This window comes from Bemisia tabaci, chromosome 1, assembly GCF_918797505.1.
Source record: "Bemisia tabaci chromosome 1, PGI_BMITA_v3".
Lineage (NCBI taxonomy): Eukaryota > Metazoa > Arthropoda > Insecta > Hemiptera > Aleyrodidae > Bemisia > Bemisia tabaci.
The window spans coordinates 21,969,267-21,988,391 of record NC_092793.1 but is presented as its reverse complement, the minus strand read 5'-3'; the positions used below and the strand labels follow the sequence as shown (position 1 = coordinate 21,988,391).

The following is a 19,125-nucleotide window of genomic DNA, read 5'->3' as shown; positions in this document are numbered from 1 at the left end:
AAAGAAAGAAATAGAAAAATTGAAAAATCACAAATCCAAGAACATTTATTGAGTGTCGTATAAAAATAAGATTTGTCAATATTTACAGTGGTAAATGAGACCTGAGCACAAAATAAATGGCCGGGATGGTTCTTATAGACCTACTTGACTATGCTAAGTACTTAAACTAGGTACTTCGAGCAGAATAAAATTTCTTTCTGAAAACAGAAACTTAAATGAAACATACAACAAGTAACACGACAAAGATTATAGCAAAAATATGTGTCCTTTGTGGGGACTTCCTGGGCTCTTGAGAAGATTGTTCACTCCTAGATCTGTTGCTCATATAAGGGCGAGCGATAACATGTACTACTTTTCCATCGAAAAATAAGAAATGGAAATTTCTGTTAATAAGAAATGGACCACTGGAATAGGTCCGAATTTAAGCATTCTGATGAAAGTTACCTCTTCAAAATTTTATGTAGAACAAATTTGCGTATCGTGAATTACTAGAAATGACAGACTTCTAACCCTGATATTTAATGTTTTCAAATAGAACTGATTACAAAATATCTTAAGTTTCTACTCGCAAGATAATTCAAAGCCTGCGTAAATCTTGCACTACAACGGTTTTGGCAGGCTCCTCAATTGAACAGTGCTCTTTCCCCTCTCAGAGTTATTCACAATGCAGACAACGTGCAACAGCTGAGCTGACGTTCTAGGATTGAAGTTACTAGGTTCGCATACCTCACAGAGTTACTGTGATGTTCAGTGTGCAATTTAACTCAAGTAGATTATGGTTTTTTAAAGAATGGAAAGTTTCATTTACGCATCAAAGAACGTAAATATCTAGGTTTGGCATTACCTCCAAAAAGTTTCTTTTAACAAATTGGTTTCTACGTGAAATTTTGAGTGGATAACATTAAACATAATTCTTAAATTCGCCTCTTGTCTAGTGTTTCATATAATAAAAGAAACTGGAGCAATCAAAAAAGAAAAGCTTACAAATTAGAGGTAAGGAACCATGTATCACACTTCAGGAAATATTACTTCTCCTGAATAACAGGCTCAATTGATTTCAAATATGGCTTGATTTTTCTGCTCCTGACTCGCATTATGATTTTAAATTCGATTAAATAAGTAATTTGATAAAAAAAAAGGGAGAATGTTGATTTTATTTTTATATCAGATTAAAAAACTTTCATTTTCTTGAACAGTTACGTCTGAACCAGAAATCAATTTACGAAAGAAAAAAAAAAAAAAAAAAAAAAAAAAAAAAAAACCGTACATGGTTAGTCTTCAAGGCATATACCTGCTAAAGCCTTTAGACATAAAAGACCAAAAATAAAAATTATAATGAGATCCTTAAAAAAATAAATTTTACAAATATTTTGATCACTATCAAATTTTTCGTTCCTGTGAGAATTCCTGAGGTTCATACATCATTCGATTTCACATGGAATGTAGTTTAAAAATTAAGGATGACACTCACAAGATTATTAAACCTTCATACATCTTTTTTTAAATACAAGTTCTACATGAAAAATGAAGTTCTATCAAATTTTAAAATGAAAAATAAAAGAGTGAAGTTTTCATTTTAGTTTATGACTTTCATTCATGGTTTTTAAAAGCAAATACCTTTTAGAGTAGACAAGTGAAATGTTAGATTGCACATGGGTGATCTGTTTTCTACCAAACTATGGTGACAGAACAGGCGATTTTCTACTGGAAACACAGGTAGTGCACTCACAGATTCTCGCATCTGCTGGATTTATCTCAACCCACATATTACCAACTTTGCATCAAGAAACAGACTACATAACATTTGAAAGAGCCACTAGGAGACTTTCTACCAAAATTCTCAATTTATCCAGCGAATTTATAAACTTTCTCCTATTTCTCAAAAAACATGTTTTGCACATTGCTTGAATCTGACGTCATAAAACTAGGACCTTCAGAGTCTTTCAGAAAATTCTAGTATTTTTACACTTAAAAACTTCTAGCACTAGCTTCAGCCAAAGGAGTCAATTTTTATGGTTGAACACATAAAAGATGTTTCTGAACAAGACCGTCATCAAGATCTGGCTTGATCATCATCTTCAGAGAGCATTTGTATACTAGTCGTCAAACATAAAATGTAATATCCCTTGAACAATTAACTATCATCAGAATCTGAACTTGATTCTGAATCTGATGTACCTGAGTCGGACAATTTTTTTATCAGCTGCGTTGATACCTGAAACAGTGAGAAAATAAAAATAAAACCAATTGAATCGAACTACAAGTCTTCTAAGATTATGTAAGAAGCTGATAAACTGAAAATGCTGATGAATGAGCGGATAATTTATTTGGTACGCAAATGCCCAAAATGTATTGCTATGGGACCAAAATTATGGATAGGCTTGGTTCTAAAGGAAGGGTATTGTTAGGAACCGTTTTTGGACTCACCTCAGCAGAGTTTCCTCAACTCTTTGAATTTTTGGGCATTGAAGGTCTATATACTTCACAAAATACATCAAGATTTGACCGTTTTCTGCTTTTGTAGGTCTAATACTAGCCTAAGCAATGCATGGGTCTGAGGGACAATTTGGACAAAATAAGCGGATTTTCCGGCATTCGGCCTCAAACCCACAAATGCCAGCATTTTTTCGAAAAAATCGGGCTCCCAACTCCCATATGACCAAATCATGAAGGATTCCGTAGAAAATGGACCTCCAATATGCAAAAAATCGTTGGGTTAAGGGAATTCAGCTAGAGTGGGCCCAAAAACGGCCCTAATTAACCTTCAAATTTTCAAGTGGTTCATAAAAATCATGAAAGGTTACTCAATTTTCAACTCAATATCGTGAAAAATACGCGATTTATAAATCTATGCAAACATTATATTCATGAACAGCGGTAACTTAGGCTAGGCGAAAAGCTATGATTTTCCTTCAATTTCGTGTGATACCACATACCTACTCCGGAGTTAAAATAGTTGCACACTTGATTTTTGCAATTGAAAATGCAAGAAATACGTTATTTTTCCAGCGGATTCGATGAATGAAAAGAAATTAACCGCTTTCTATCTTGGTATCGCGGGAAATGCGCAAATTTTCCAGCAATTTTGGTAAAGTAAATGAGAAATTACACAAAAATCATTGCAATATTGCAGCATATACGCAACTATCCCACAGTTCTGTAAATTCATTAAGATGTACTTATCATTCACTTTTATACGCGGCATAAGCACAAATTTTCCATTAGTTGATAATGGGCACACAATTCTCACTTCAATATCGCGCAAAATAAGCGATTTTTCGAAAGCTGCAAGTATGATATTCGTATAGGTACATCAGAAACTTAAGACTTTCAATCAAAATTCCCTGACATTCCCTGATTTTACCTATTATTAGTAATAACAGGTAAAATCATTGTAAGTCATTGTAATGACATATCAATACCCCTGACAATTTCTGGTTTCCCAGACTTTTGGCCACCCTGATTCCTCCGAGCTTGTTTCCAAACTGGCAATCGACACAAAAAAGAATTTTTCCATTCAAAGAGAACCCAACTAACCTGCTTTGTGCTTTGACTTTCATCATCGCTGCTTTCATCAGAACTAGACTCTTTTGTCGCCTTATTATTTTTCTTCGCGGGACTTAGAACTTGCCCCGCTGATTTCTTGGGTTCTTCCTCCTTTTCATCGCTACTTTCGTCAGAATCCTCATTATTGGTTTTGGCAAGTGATGCGATCTCTTCTTCCACTTCCTCTTCTTCTTCATCTTCATCATCACTTTTCTTTGTGGAGAGATCCGGGTTCACTTTCTGGCGTGTGTACAACAATAGCTGCTGCGGTTCGAAACTCTGATTAATCAGAAAACACAGTTCAGAGTTGATTAAATAAAGGTGTACATCGAATGAGGTATGAATATCTTGACTCGCACATACCAAATTTGGCAAGCACGGCAGATAGAAATTTTAGTGAAGCTTTCAGTTGAAGAAAGCACTGTAAAGGTGTCTGAACACTCGGTAGGATAAAATTCCACAGGCATGCGTAGAAATTAAAATGAAAAATATTTGCAATTTATTTCACTGCGAACGATATGAGCATAAGAACATTTTTTGAAAGTATGAATCATTTTTCTCAGTGCATCACATTAATTAAAGTTGCAATTCCTAGAAAAAAATTATTTCTCTATCAACTGCTCAGGATCAAACTCAGGAGTACTTAACGCCGAACCAGACTGAGACTCATTTCGGCGCTGCTGATGTCCCCCCCCCCCCCCCCCCCCATTGGATTAGTTAGATTTCAAGATTTCAGAATTCAGGATTTTTCAAAATTCCAGTTTTTTGCATAAAGTTCGCTGACATTTTTCTTTACTTTTTTAACCTGACTCTTTTAATCCATTCATTACCAATGAGGGATTTCCTGTCCTGACCTCCATAACCGGGTTATGAAAAAGGAAGCAAAATCAGTACCAGCACTTTCAGTTTCTTCTCAAGGCAGCAAAAACTCTTCACTGTGTCGTATATATGCTGGAGTTGTGTAACTCATATTGTTACTGGCTTATTAAGTATATTTAAAGTCTCATTTTATCAATAGGAGTAGGTTTCAGAGTAGGTACTGCGATAAGACAAGCTACATCCTTTGTGCCAAGAAGCCCTAACCCCGTGAACAAGTTAGCTGGTCCATGGCAGTGGTAATAAAAAGAAAAACTGGAGAGGTTTAAAACTTACGTTCAAAAACTTCTCATAGTCATCCATATACTGTTTTCTGCACTTTTCATACGCTGCTTTAAGTGCGGCCCTATCAACATCCGACAATTTCTTATAACTTCCTATGATTTCTTTCTGAGAAATCTGGGGATTTTCTTTTCGTTGCTGCAGGGAGAAAAATTCCAACTCATTCCTGAAACAAATTAACCAATATTAGAGAGAAAAAAAAAATTATACACACATAAAGTGACCTTCCACAGGACAGGAAACCTTGATCCACAAAGCCCTCAGTCTGACACCGGATTATGAAGTAGGAACAGTCCAAAAAGTTCCAAAATACTGACTTTTTCTTGCGATACGGTGTTTCTGCCTGATGCACGAATTTTCGAATTGAGTCTTGTGGAACCAAAAAACAAAATACCCAATTTGAAGGAAAAAAGTAATACCTGCTTTTTTTAATGCCTTATTTTCAAAAAGACAACCAATAGGAAAAAGAACAGCTTTTTTAAAAACTTGTTTTCAGAGCAATGTTTACCTTACACCTGTTTAGATCCCAGGATTGCACCATAGGGCATGTTTTGCCTCCCTGAAGAAAGGAGAGTGTCTTGCAAACAATATGGGACAAATAATACCCCAAAAAATTAAACTAGGCCATTGCGTTGACAGGTTGAAGTTAGTAACTCGGAAAAATGTTGGTTAAATTGGAGAAAAAGCCATTTAGAATTCTAATCTGCTATGTTCAGGGAACAAAATATTGATGAAAACAAAAGTTGAGCTATTAGCCGACTTTACAAATATATGCAAAAATTGCGACTTAGGCCATGCTTTAATAAAAAATCAATGTGCAAGAGGATGTTAATATATTTACAATTTTACCTTAACATGGTGGACACGTAAACGTTTCGACCGACACTTTGGTCTTCATCAGTGTAAAGGAAAGCATAAAATAGAATAAAAGAACACTGGCAAGATGCACAATAACAAGAATTTTATTTTTTATTCTTGTCTGTGCTTTCCTTTGCACTGAAGAAAGATAACTTTGAATTTAGGCACGTTTAGACGTCTTCTGGATTTTTTTCTCTTTTTTTTCAGAATTATTTTTTTAATATTATTATTACTGAGCACAATGTAGCGCAGTTTCTCCCCCTGAGGAAATACCCACGGCTTTGACTTTGATCGAAACCTTTGGTTTACTTACCCTGGAGGAGGCTCTGGTTCTCCCATGATTAATTGCGGTTTTGGGACAGTCGGTTTACTCTGAAAAAAGGAAAAAAAATAAGGAAAAAAAACAAAATTAAAATTTTTACCCCCAGGATAGTTATCAACAGCACTAAAAGTAATGTAAAATCAAACGCACAATCAATCTCTGGAGTATAGATACCGCTCACTTTAGTCCTACGAATGGCATTGCAAGCAAAACAGGTCCAAATCTAGCCACAGCAATTTTAAACGTCTGTTACAATCAAGTATTGCCAAGTCGTTTCCTAGGATTTGGAATCTCACAAAATTTTCAGGAGGGACATAACAGGGGTTAATAGTCTGGTTACAGAAATTTTTGCAAATTCATTGCTAGAGGACAAATCATCATGGCAGAATGCAGTGTGTACATGAGCTGAGCAATTTAAACAATATGACTTAAAAAATTGATGATACTTCTGCAATTATTAACTTCAAAAACTATTTGTAGGAAGGCGAATACAGCTCTGTGGCTTTGGATGCCATCTACACAGATGAATTAAGATACAACCTAACTCCATCAGATGTTGGCAAGTTTTGTTATTTTTATTTTTTCAACAGAAAACAAAGGAATGCCGATACTTAAAATTTTGTGAGGACATTCATTGTAATTAAAGGTATATCCACAGAGGGTTTAAAGGCGTTAAGTACATGGTTTGTTTTCTGTTGAAAAAATAAATCATGAGAGAAAATTAGGCAACAGGGAATGCAGTCAGGCTGATACTGATAAAACCCTACATTTTTGCCTGCTTATGTGTACATATACTCATAACTTACCGAAACCACAATGTTGTCTAATGTCATTTGGATGGCCTTCTTATTGGGGCTTTTCTTTGGCGAGGCCCTTTTGCCAGCAGGTTTGTACCTTTCCATCTCATAATCTTTTTCTTCTGGGGACAACCTCTCTAGAAAAGCTTCAAAATCTTTTTCAAAATTTTTCTGCAACTGTGAGAGAGATAGCAGTCATGAGAAAATGAGAAATAATGCAATGTACATATATAAAAATGTAATAATAATACATGAATAAGTGGGGCAGACTATTCGAAGATCTTGGCAGGGCAAAAAAAACTAGGTTTATGTAGCTTCATGTTTTTTTTTTTTTTTTTTTTTTTTTTTTTTTTTTTTACTGTACACAGAAAAACAGTATGCCGAACGAAGATATGGATATACATTTTTTCGGGTATGTTTTTTTTTTCCCTCGAAACACCTTTAAACGCCTAGAAATGCTGAAATTTCAAATTTTTTTTTTGGATGACAATACTTCCTCTACCCACAAGGGGGGCAAGAGAGTAAAAATATAGTCACTTACATAAACCAAGTTTTAAAATGCTATGCTCAAGAGTTCAAATTGGTACACTAATAATGTCCTGATTTTAAATAATTTGAATTGATGATAGGAACTGCTAGTGTCTAATACAAAGAGACGTTTTTGAATCAGAATATTCCATTTGCCATGAAAAACGGCAACCTTGCTGTCCATGGGAAGAGACCTTGGTCTAAAGAAATTTATAATAGAGTAACTGAAATTCACCAAAATATAGAGGAATATTTCCAGAACAATGTACTTGGGGCAAAAAGGCACTAGAACATCAGATAAAACTTTGTAGCGTTTCGAATAATGCAAGATATATAGTTTCCAGTAAAAGCGATTTAAAAGTCCTATCAACATTGTTCAGAATGAGAAATTGTCAAATCATGATGCAACTTCTTGCTCTCTATTGACATGAAAATGAGCTAGGCCGCTAGGAGACACAGGAGAGTTTTCCGTCAAAATCTAAAACTACCATTGCTTGACTCGACTCGACTCAACAAGATTCATTTTGTACTGAAGGTCTTGCCTAAACAAAATTAAGGCTCTTTTTTTCCAGAAAGCTAAAAAACGTCAAATTTTCAACCGGAGACTGTTGCCGAGTGAAATTTTGCTACCAGAACGCATTTAATTAATATTTGGTAAGAATAGTAAGTTTTACCTCTTTTACTTCAGTTTTGTATCTGTGCTGCAGGACACTTCCCATGTCTTTCCATATGCCTGCTATTTTCTGCAACTTCTCAGAGTTGGATTTTCCTGCCATTTCCGGACTTGTCATTTTCTGCGAGAAGAACAGAGCATAGGCGCTTGTTGGAGGTTTCACAGGTTTGCCTCGCGATCTGCATCATAAAGCAGACATGATCAAAATTTTATACATGAAAAATTAATTACAGACTTTGATCAGTATCCTGATTCTAGGCGGTAATCTGATCGTTAGAGGAACAGTGTAAAGCCAAAATATTAAAGCCATGACCAGGATTCAAGACAGAAAAATTTAGCTACAGGAAAAAAATTCAACACATTTCATAAAACTGCTTTTCTTGACATTTTAAGGTGAAGTTGAAAGCGTAATTTTCACAAATGATTTCCTGATTTTTCCTTTACATTTTTATTCAAGCTGAAAGAGAAATTTTTACAGATGATTTTCACATTAAATTCTCTCAGTTTTCTTCCAGAAGTTTGTTCCAACAACATGACATGTTCATTCAAAATTTTTCATTTTTTCTTTCATTTCACATTCCTTGACATTCTTAGCCTATCCTAGACTCCAAAAGTTTCACATTTTCTGACTGTTCTGGATCTCCAAACATAACTTCACCTTGAGATTTGTATGATGGAAATAGGCACTCAAAAATTGATCGGACTTTCTCAAATAGTGCCGACTGAGGTTGCCTAGCTGATTTTTTAGTTGCAAAGTTCCCTGATTTTTACCATTAATACTGTAATTTCCTTGATTTTTAGATCGTTAGAAACCCAGATTAGTTACAAGATCAAAAACTCAAACAATGGAAACCATTCCTGGATTTTCTATGATGTTTTTAGACATTATTAATTAATTCTTTTCTTCAGCTACTACTATTTTTCTGCTTTTTCAATAGCTGAATACTCTTTTTACAAGGCAATAAGTCTTTTGAATTCAACTGACTCTTGTGCCACGAATAAAATATAGTTTTGCAGACATTAACATACAATACATGCCAGTAAACATACTTGTCTAATATTATGAACTCCTCCTTCGAAATAACAGAATTCTTCGGTAGAGGAATACTGTTCTCATGTTCAGCATTATAGTCTTTCACTGCTTTCCTGTACTTCACTTCAGCTTCGTATGCTGCAACAATATATTTAAGTTTCTTCTTGTCTGAGAGTTTTTTCCACTTTTCTTTGTATTTATCTGTTAACTCAGTCTTTTCCAGATTGGGATCTAATGATGAATTCACCAATTTTTCTGCCAAGTAGAGCTGAAAACACAATAAAATAAGATTGACTTCAAATTAGTTGGGATACAAAGGAATGATACATCTATTAAAAGTAGTTCCTTGCCAGCAATCGATATTTGAGCTTGAGCTCCGGCCCAGCGCCAAGCTCAAGCTCAGCTCTAAGGTTAGGTTCAAGCTCAAAGTTGAGTGGGAAGTTCGAATGAAAGACAGTAAACAAGCCTTAATTGAGTTTGAGAAATACCTACAAAAATTGAAGGGAAAACTGGATTAGAGTTTTCGAAATAAATTTTATTTCTCAGAAAATTCTCCGACCATTCGTGATTTTTGCAAGATGTGATGATCTCCGCCTCCACAATTGAGCGACTAAAGAATTGGAGGTTATGTTATTTAGTTGTTTATAACACAGCTGAGTAAAAACAATACACACCCAATCTTGCCCATTCATGTCATAGAGGCATTTTTTTGGGGGATTCAACGGGAACAACAATCATCAAGCTCTTGATTTTGCATGATGTTGACTGATGACTGCCGAATGTAAGTAGCTCCCGTTTCAAATCTTTGCCTGTTCTCTTCAAGATGAAGATGCGGAGCATGATGTGCTAATTTTTGGATGTGCTCTACTTTGTTTTTCACAATTTCCAATATTTTAATTGAGTAGAAAACAGTAGGAAGACCTTGGAACCATTTTCAGGAAAATAGACGGATACCAAGTCATCCAGGGGCGCAAAAGGTTCCAAATAGCTGACCATACGCTGCGACCTTACATTCTAGCCTCACAGCCGAATTTTCCATTCGCCTCTTAGAATGATGCCCAATCTCATGGTAAAATAAGTGATTGGCCTCACTTGAGCAAAGAGAAGAGAATGCAGAAAAAAGTCAACACTATTGGAAATTTCCTCATGTCCTTAAACATGCCTTGTGTTTGCTGTAATCTATGGTTTGTGGATCTTGAGATTGGGCATTTTTGCATCTCTGAAGCTATAAGTGTGGCCTGATGATTAAAGGAGCTGATATTAATTAAAAAAAAACATTCTCCATACGCAAAAAATATGATCTGCTTACTGTGATTGGTTTCCTTGGTTTTTCCCCTTCAGGCCCGGCTACTTTTACAGCTTTTGGCTGGGTGGGTTTTTTCTGTGGCTCTTCTGGTTTTGCTTCTGGATGCTCTTCACTGGGAGGAAAAAATGCAAATTAGTACACACATACTACATCTTAATGAAAAAAAAATATGAAGAGGTACAAATACAGGGACTTTTTGAAAGGTTCAAAGCACTAAGGCTGAAATTTTGATCGAAAAAATCAAAGTATGTTAATTGGACTTCATTTATAAATCAGAAACTACTACTTCTATTTCATTATAAAAACAGCCTATGTGCCATCAGTTTTCTTGTACACATAGGTAATAAGTAGGACAGATTTTTAGCACCCCTGAGCTTAGTATTCACCGGTTTTAAAAGTTCGAACAATAAACCAACATTCCTCACTATGCTCCCATCGGACACAGTTGAACAAGGTACCTAAGGACTCAGAACTCACTGCTGTCTTTGTCTTGAAGCTAATAGAAAAAATTCAAAACAAAAAGGAAATTTAAACTCTGAAGTAAGTGATTTGTCTGAAGTTTTTTGTACAGTTTTTCTGAAATATTATTAATGCAATCTTTAATGGAGTTTTAACTTTATAATTTTTTTTCTTTTTTGTACATACCCATTAACTTTTCATCTTAGTTCTTCTGTTTTTTTTATCAACGTTTATCAACTTTTGTACTACGTTTCAGTTTCTCTAATTTTCTTTTATTGATATTGTTATTCAAATTAAATGTAGTTGTTGTGGGTTAAATGGCATAATTCCACGTTAATTTGAGATTATGAGGAATAACGAATTATGATTATGATATTGTGATTACTAACAAGTGGTGTTTAGTGTATTAGTTATTACTGTACAGTTTTTCAATCAAGTTTATCAGTAGGTTTTTAAAAGATTATGTATGTATAAAGCCACTTTTATAGCGCTCTCTGGTGCTCTGCTACATCTAGGCGCCACAGTTCCCTGTCCTCCCAAACTCCTTCAGAGAGTTGGGGAACCCTCATTTCTTCTAAAACCCCCTGTCGCCACCCTTTCACTGGGCATCCCCTTTGTCTCCTCCCAGGAGGAACCCAATCAAGCATCTTCTTCAGCAGCCTTTCGTCCGTCATTCTATTGACATGACCAGACCAGACAAGCTGTCTGGTCATGACGTCGAATATTCATTTTCGACGTCATTTTCGACTCCCATGATCTGACGTGCTCTTTCGTTGCAGACCTAATCTCCTCTAGAAATTCCTGCAGACCTCTTTCAAAAATCTATCTTCGTTATGAAATTATTCTTGAAAATAAAAGAAGATGTTCAAGAAATATTTACAGTGGCTGAAAGTGTGATCAAGTAAAGATTGCCTAGTACTAAATAATAGGTAATAACTTAATAAGAAAAGGTCCATGAATTATTACACTAAAAAAAATTGGGAAAACTTACTAAAACTTTAATAGATTTTCTTTGTACGCCTCCTTCAACTTTGCTGCTTTTTTCTCGTACTTCTTTTTCTTTTTTTCTTTCAAGTTCTTGTACTCTTCAGCGACTACTTTACTGAAGTCTTTCTGCAAATGTACAAAAAAATATGTTGACTTTGAATTCTTACGGTACACACCATTTGGAGTCTTACAATAATGCGTGAAAATTTTAGCACTCGGTTGAGATTCGAGGTAGTGCAATTTGAAATTGATAATACAAATGGCAAAATTAACAAAACGGCTGATTACCTACAACTTCAACAAGATGCAGCAATTTTACCAAAAATTACAATAGAAACAGCTTACATCAAAACAAATTTGCATCATCAATGTCCTCTAATGTAAGCAGTTTTCAGTCGGAGCAGTTTTTGCTGATTTTACCTGAATCTCCACAAGTAATAGGCTTTAACCGTTTATTTTGTAATGTTCGCCCTTAAATACGCCTTTCCTCATTGAACATGGCAACTGAGTCTATCAGATGCTGCTCAATGTCACACACTAATTTCGGGGTAGCAAATATTTGCTCATACTGAAAGACCTTTATTTACCTGAAATATGACAAAAACTTTGTAGCTTTAAGATTATTTTTTGGACTCATATCAGCAGTGAAAAAGTAGCATTGAGGAAGCTTTCATGAGATTTAGAAACTTACTTTCAACTCACTCAATTTCCCTCCGAAATTCCCTTCTTCTTTCGAGATGCTTCAGCAAAGATGCATGATATTTTTAGATTTTCACACCGCATCTTAATGCTTGCCAACCTTAAGTAGCAAGGCTTAAGTAGTGTTTTAGTGCTCTTTTAAAAACTAAACTCGGATTTGAATCCCTCCTTCTTTAAGATTTGCATTATAATTTTGTGATGGAAAACTGTACTGACAATTGACCTTGGGTAATTTTTCACAGAAAGTCAATTGTAAACAAGTTTTCAAAATCTTTTAGATTACCTATAGAGAAAATGTATTAATAGACTCCTTTTTTGATTAAGGTAAATTTTCTTTAAAGTAAAATACGGGACCATTTGAAAAAGAAACACACTAATAAAGTAGGTTGATTTTTAGAAATTGTACTCACAAAAGATAAATCTGGATATTTTTGCCGCAGGTCATCTTTTTTTTCTTGAGAAAAAATGAAAAAGGCTGACATTGGTTGCTTTGGCATGTCTGGAAAGATCTGAAATAAACATGAAAATTCCAAAAAGATTAACTAGAGAAAAATGGGAAACTTGAGAAGATATTAGTTGTAGCTACTTAAAATAGTTACCCTCAGTCTCCTTGCAAACAGACTGGGTCAGAGAAAATTGAAAACACAAAATGCGAAATATAGGTACAATCAAGAGTAAAATTGTTTTTAAAATGAAAAATTTGACGTACCCTCCTGAAATTATTCATACTGTAGTGGGGTTTCTCTACCCACTTTGCAGCGTCTTCCAGAATTTCAGCTAATGTCCTGAACTTTCTTTGATTGCTATCAACATGGAGCCACATGTTAAGACATTCATCAGCGCTATACTTGTCAAATTTGACCTGGAAAAGAGAAAGAGGTTTGAAACCGATTAGCTCATAAGATAAGAAATTAAGGGGTAAAATAAAAAAAAATAAGGGGAGGTTTGATTCTAAGAAAAGTATATGCTAGGTTTGCACATTTTACAGGTGACCTCATTCATCTGACCCTGGATGAACTCAAGTGGCATTTGGGGCTGTTCAGAAAATAGATAATGCTCTTGGGGGGGATGTTATGTCTTAACCTTTTTTTTCCATAAACTTTTCATTGGTATTTTACAAATTGAAATCGGACGGACAGCCATCACGCCTTAGGAAGGCGATAGGAGCGTACATCACAAGAACTTTGCAAAGTGGGGACAGGTCGAAAAATCTGAGATATAGCAATACGCATTTTAAGAACGGCAGCAATGGTAGTGAAAGAAATCTTTAATAAGAAAGTCTTCACACATTCAAGACACTTTGGAGCGCTTTTATGCAAGTATACTGACAGAGATGAGATAGTATTTTAGACGATCAGGTAAAAGCTGGACCCACTCAGCTAGAGAAAATTTCTACTTACCAAACTAGGAGGTGAACGATCATAATGACTATGATTATTTCCTCTTAATACGGTACTTTGTAATAAATTCAAGGTTGAAGTTGAAAAACGTGTATCTTTGATTGTGATATTACGAAAGTTGACTTGTGTCTTAATTTCTTTTCAGGGAAACTAAGTAGAACTTTTACTTAAAATTTCTGTGCATTTTTTACACTCATTCAAAAATACGAACTGAACATTTTGAGAAGGTATTTTAGATAGTTTTCTCTAAGAGAAACAAAACATTTTCAGAGATTTTTAAACATGGCAATGGAGATACACATTTTTTTACTTCTGACATCAACATGTAATACATGAGATACACGACACGTTATTCTGCTGGAAGGAGCTTATTCTAAACTCTAACCAATTTTGGGTTCTCAACCTTGTTTTCTATCTAGGTACAAACCTTGTCCCAATTTATTTTCTGAGGTGCATTTGTTGATTTAGTAGACTTGATATTATTGCTGGTCTCTAGGATGAGTCGTTCGATAAGCTTCTTGACATCTTTCTGTGGCCAACCTGGTGGGGAAAAAAGTGAAAATTCATATCATTCTTTAAACATTTTGCTCATTTTTTGATACAGGCAAAGACAAGGTGAGTACAAACTCAGGGGGAACAAATTCCCTGACTTTTCCTGGTTTTTCTTGACCTAGGTAAAGAACAAACATTTCCTGAGTTTTCACATTGACAAAAAACGGTGTTTCTCTGCCATTTAGCATTAGAGAAATCAGAAAAATCCCTAGAAGCTGAAGTCACTCCATACTTTCAAGAAATAAGTTAAAAGAAAAGGATGCCACTAGAGTGACCTGCAATTTTAAGTGGCCTCGAGGAGGTGATCCTGCACTTATAGTTGAAGCCCCATCATCCTCAGTCTCAAATTAGAAGCCAGCCTCACGCAACTGTTTTTGGAGACCATTCAACATGGGTTTTCTGGCAGAGAATGAAACCCAATGCTTTCTGGGTGTTGCTAGAGGTGTTGTCAGATAGGTTGACCATTGTTTACTTTCAGTTTGCAAGCGCAGACGGCGAATTTAGGCTTCTGCACAAAATGGCGTTCGCTCCTTTCCACTTCCGTTTCATGATCGCATCATAAAAAACTTACTTAGCGGATAGGATTGGCGACTTTTATGTGGTTGTGATCTCTGTGTGGCTAAAAACTAAAGTGTTACAAGGTTTGAAAGTATTAAAAAACTAATCTGAGCTTGTGTTCTTGCTTCTGCGAGTGTCGGATGTTTTCATGTGGATAGTAGTGATGCCAAAACGCTTACAAACCGAAAGTAAACAATGGTCAACTTATCTGACGACACCTCTAGCAAAACAATGCTGGGAGTGATAAGATTAAACTTCGAGCCAGATTACATTTAACAGTTCTTGCAAAGGCTTCAACTTACCAAATATGTCATTCTTCCTTGGTTCTGCAGATGTATCTGAGGTCTCTGCTCCTGCAATATAAGAAATACGATAAGAATTCATAACTACAGTATGGCTCCTTTAAAGAAAGCAACCTCTCCCGCACAAAGGAAAGTATCTTGTCTCTTACAAATATTATATTTTTTCATAGGTGAACCATTGCCCTAAACAGTACCCTTTCTTTAGAGAAAATACACAAGACGGTTTTCCTATGGCCAAATAAAATGCAAATAAGAAATACTGAGACAGCGTAATTGAGATACATTCTCTCGTGAGAAGACAACAAAATACTGTTCATTTTTAAAAATAAAAGGATCGTAAGCGAGTCACTATGCTGGATAAAACATTTCTGGGAAAATTTTCATTATACTTCATTTGAGAGGTGTCTATTTTCTAAGTAAGAACACCACTATAAACTTTACCTTTATTATTACAATTCTGCAACGGCTTCTGCTTGCTTTCAGCGGCTGAGTTTTCAGATCCAACTGTAATGCTTTCATCAAATTTGATCTTCTTCTTCGGGGAGGCCGTAGAAGCGTCCAGGGCTACTTTTTGTTTTGGAGAGGCTGTGAAGAAATCTGAGACGTGTTTCTTCTTCTTTGAGGGGCTTTCGGGTAGAGGACTTTCTCTCGCAGGAGATGCATGCTTCCGTTTTTTCGGACTCTTCGGTGGATGTTTTTCTTCCTCCGTAACATTTGGTTTGAGATTTAGTTCACTCTTGGCATTCTGCTTCTCTTTTTTATGTTTTTTCGACTTTTTCTCGGGAGGACCCATTTGTCCAGCTGCAGCTAACTTAAACAGAAAAATATTCCTTGAATTCAAACCGATTTTGACAACACATTTTTACTGAGAGATCTGACAAAAACAAAGATACTCTATAATTGAAACACTGGGTGCAGGGAGGGCACTTCACAATTACAATACCTTGAAATCTCTGCTCCTGCAATAATAACAAATCAGAGCTTGCGCATTGTATGTTGAGTCAAATGTTGAGGAATTGTTAGACGTCTGACTGCATGTATTAACCTGTTGAGTGGTGCTTATTCAGAGCTAGTCAGAGATTGGCGTTAGTCTCGACATACTGTACAAGCTCTACTTAAGAGTAGAAATTAATAATAATAATAAATGTTTCAAGTGCCAAACTGACAAATTTATATACAACTTGAGGATGTACGTTACTTCATTAAGAAAAATTTGGCAATTCATTTCAAGCTAAGGCATTTGAAACTGGAAGGAAATACAAATCTTAACTTTCAATTTTATAAATAGAAGTTCGCTCTAATTTGGATACCCATTTAGGGCATAAAAGTAAGTACCTCTCAAGAGGAGAGAGGATTTCCAGATTTCAAGTACAAAGCGTAGACTTATTCATCAGTGCCAGGGATGAGCAAAACTATCTCCAACCCTGAGCTAAACAAGTTTTGGGTGGATGAACTTCACTAAGGCAATGATAGCCAGGAGTTAGCATTCCCTTCTTCCAGCTGCCTATCGCTACTTAGATCTATTTTATGTTAAATGCATCTATCTAAAACTCCATTTGAATGCAACAAATGACCTCTGTTTGATAAGACAGTGCTGAAAAAAATCAAATTTCCCATCGACTCCTAAACTTGTTGCACCGAACAGAATACTTTGCGTAACTAAGTTCGCTGAGGCTGGTTGCTCGCCTACATAGATAAAGCCCAACAGAATGGAAAGTACAGACATGATTTATTGATAATAGACTTATTGTTTAAAGAGAAATATGCTCTGAATTTAAGGAGCACTAGATTGTACATCGATAGCTCGTGGAATAGAAAGTACTTAACGGAAAACAGAGTTGGAGTAACATAACCAAAAAATCCTGCTGGCTGGCCAAAGTTCTCAACATGGTGAATTAATGTTACTTACGGCTTAAAAAGGTTTCTTGGTGTCAATTGAACGATAGCTGGATCTTACTCGAGATAAATGAAAAGAAATTCGGTGAAATCAAGGGATATACGGGTATTTCGCCGGTTGATAAACAGGCATGGGCATGAGGCGCACGCAAACTTGAACATTCAAACGGACAGCACTAAGAAATGGCGCGAATCACGAATGGCGGTATTTTGCAAGAGAGATGAACGGTTTGTTTACAATGGGGCATAGGCAAAACGCACGACACCAATGGCATGGTGCCTAACCTCTAGGAGTTCTCGCAAGTTTTCATGATTAGGTGTTGAAGAATTACTTTAACATTCTCATCTTTTGACATTTTTCAATGGCTTTTGAAAAAAATTTGTATCGTTGCAAAGCTTAAGATCTTTCAAATACACAGATCTGCAAAGAAAGAAAGAGAGAAAAAAAAAAACAAGCTGTCAGCACAGAACTCTTGAAATAATTATCCTGCCAGTATAAACATTTTAATTATCAAAGTGTCGGGGAGAAAAAAAAAAAAAAAAAAAAAAAAAAAAAAAAAAAAAAAAAATTAGTAAGCACCAGGGGCCTGTGGTCGCTACGCGGTCGCCAACCACTGAAAAAAACGTAAAAAATCGTAATTCAATATTCGTGATCAATATTTTTTAAAAGATACGTACAGATTCTCTGAAAAATTAACAATAATTTTACGAACGAATATAATTAAAATCACGAGAAATTTCATCGTGATATTTAATTCAGTCCTATTTTCCTTATTTTCTTTTTACCGAAAAAAAACACGGTCCCTGATTCTAAATCGTAGGTATTAGGATAGTTACTTTTGTTTTTTTATGGTGAAAATTAGAAGGGAGTCGTAAATAATGACGCGATGTCTAAGTGTCGCAGCGATTTTAGCGTTCGTCCCGCTCGCGAGGGTCGGCAGGCCAGTGAAGAGTCAAGACATCTTCGTAGTTTGAAACGCCTTCAATCCGGCGGAGCTGCAACTTGCGCACCCACGTGGTCAAATAGTCGTATGTTACGCCTGCCGTAAACGAACTCAAATATCGATGGTTCATTCCATGCGAAATGGAGCTTATTTACCTCGATTGCAACGTTGCAAACCACATTTAATGCTTCAATTTCGATCAGTATTTTTTGAAAGATACGCACAGATTTGAAAAATTAACAATAATTTTACGAACGATTATGATTAAAATCACGGGAAATTTCGTCACGATATTTTATTTAGTCCTATTTTCCTTATTTTCTTTTTACCGAAAAAAAACCACGGTCCCTGATTCTAAATCGAAGGTATTAGGATAGTTTTTTTTTTTTTGTTTTTAATGGTGAAAATTAGAAGGGAGTCATAAATAATGACGCGTTGTCTTAGTGTCGCAGCGATTTTAGCGTACGTCCCGCTCGCGAGGGTCGGCAGGGCGGTGAAGAGTCAAGACATCTTCGCAGTTTGAAACGCCTGCAATCCGGCGGGGCTGCAACATGCGTACGAACGAACGAATTCAAATATCGATGGTTCATTATACGCGAAACGTAGCTTCTTTACCTCGATTGCAACGTTGCAAACCATATTTATTGCGTCAATTTCGATCAATATTTTTCGAAGGATGTGCACAGATTCTCTTAAAAATTAACAATAATTTTACGAACGATTAAAATTAAAATCCCGAGAAATTTCGTCGCGTATTTTATTTAGTCCTATTTTCCCTATTTTATTTTTCCCGAAAAAAACCACGGTCCCTGATTCTAAATCGTAGGTAATAGCATCTTTCAAAAAATATTGATCGAAATTGACGCATAAAATGTGGTTTGCAACGTTGCAATCGAGGTAAATAAGCTCCATTTAGCGTGGAATGAACCATCGATATTTGAGTTCGTTTACGCGCAGGCGTAACATACAACTATTCGACCACGGGTGTACGCATGTTGCAGCTCCGCCGGATTGAAGGAGTTTCATACTGCGAAGATGTCTTGACTCTTCACTGCCCTGCCGACCCTCGCGAGCGGGACGAACGCTAAAATCGCTGCGACACTTAGA

At 35.8% G+C, this 19,125-nt stretch overlaps 1 protein-coding gene across 2 annotated transcripts; it reads right to left on the bottom strand.

The window, feature by feature from the left end:
- Positions 1-19: 19 nt before the first annotated feature.
- On the bottom strand, positions 20-17,281 carry LOC109041200 (uncharacterized). 2 transcript variants are annotated; one of them, XM_019057452.2, is made up of 15 exons: positions 17,088-17,281; positions 15,620-15,989; positions 15,179-15,229; positions 14,194-14,306; positions 13,076-13,228; positions 12,777-12,875; positions 11,672-11,793; positions 10,225-10,333; positions 8,933-9,183; positions 7,884-8,061; positions 6,691-6,858; positions 5,876-5,934; positions 4,699-4,870; positions 3,538-3,825; positions 20-2,215 (listed from the first exon to the last, which is right to left on the bottom strand). In XM_019057452.2, exons 2-15 carry the CDS (start codon positions 15,969-15,971, stop codon positions 2,135-2,137), a joined length of 2,196 nt encoding a protein of 731 aa, XP_018912997.2. In that variant the 5' UTR covers positions 15,972-15,989; positions 17,088-17,281; the 3' UTR covers positions 20-2,134. The 2 variants fall into 2 exon arrangements, with proteins under 2 accessions (XP_018912997.2, XP_018912998.2); XM_019057453.2 differs by having other exon boundaries at positions 15,620-15,985.
- Positions 17,282-19,125: the final 1,844 nt, after the last annotated feature.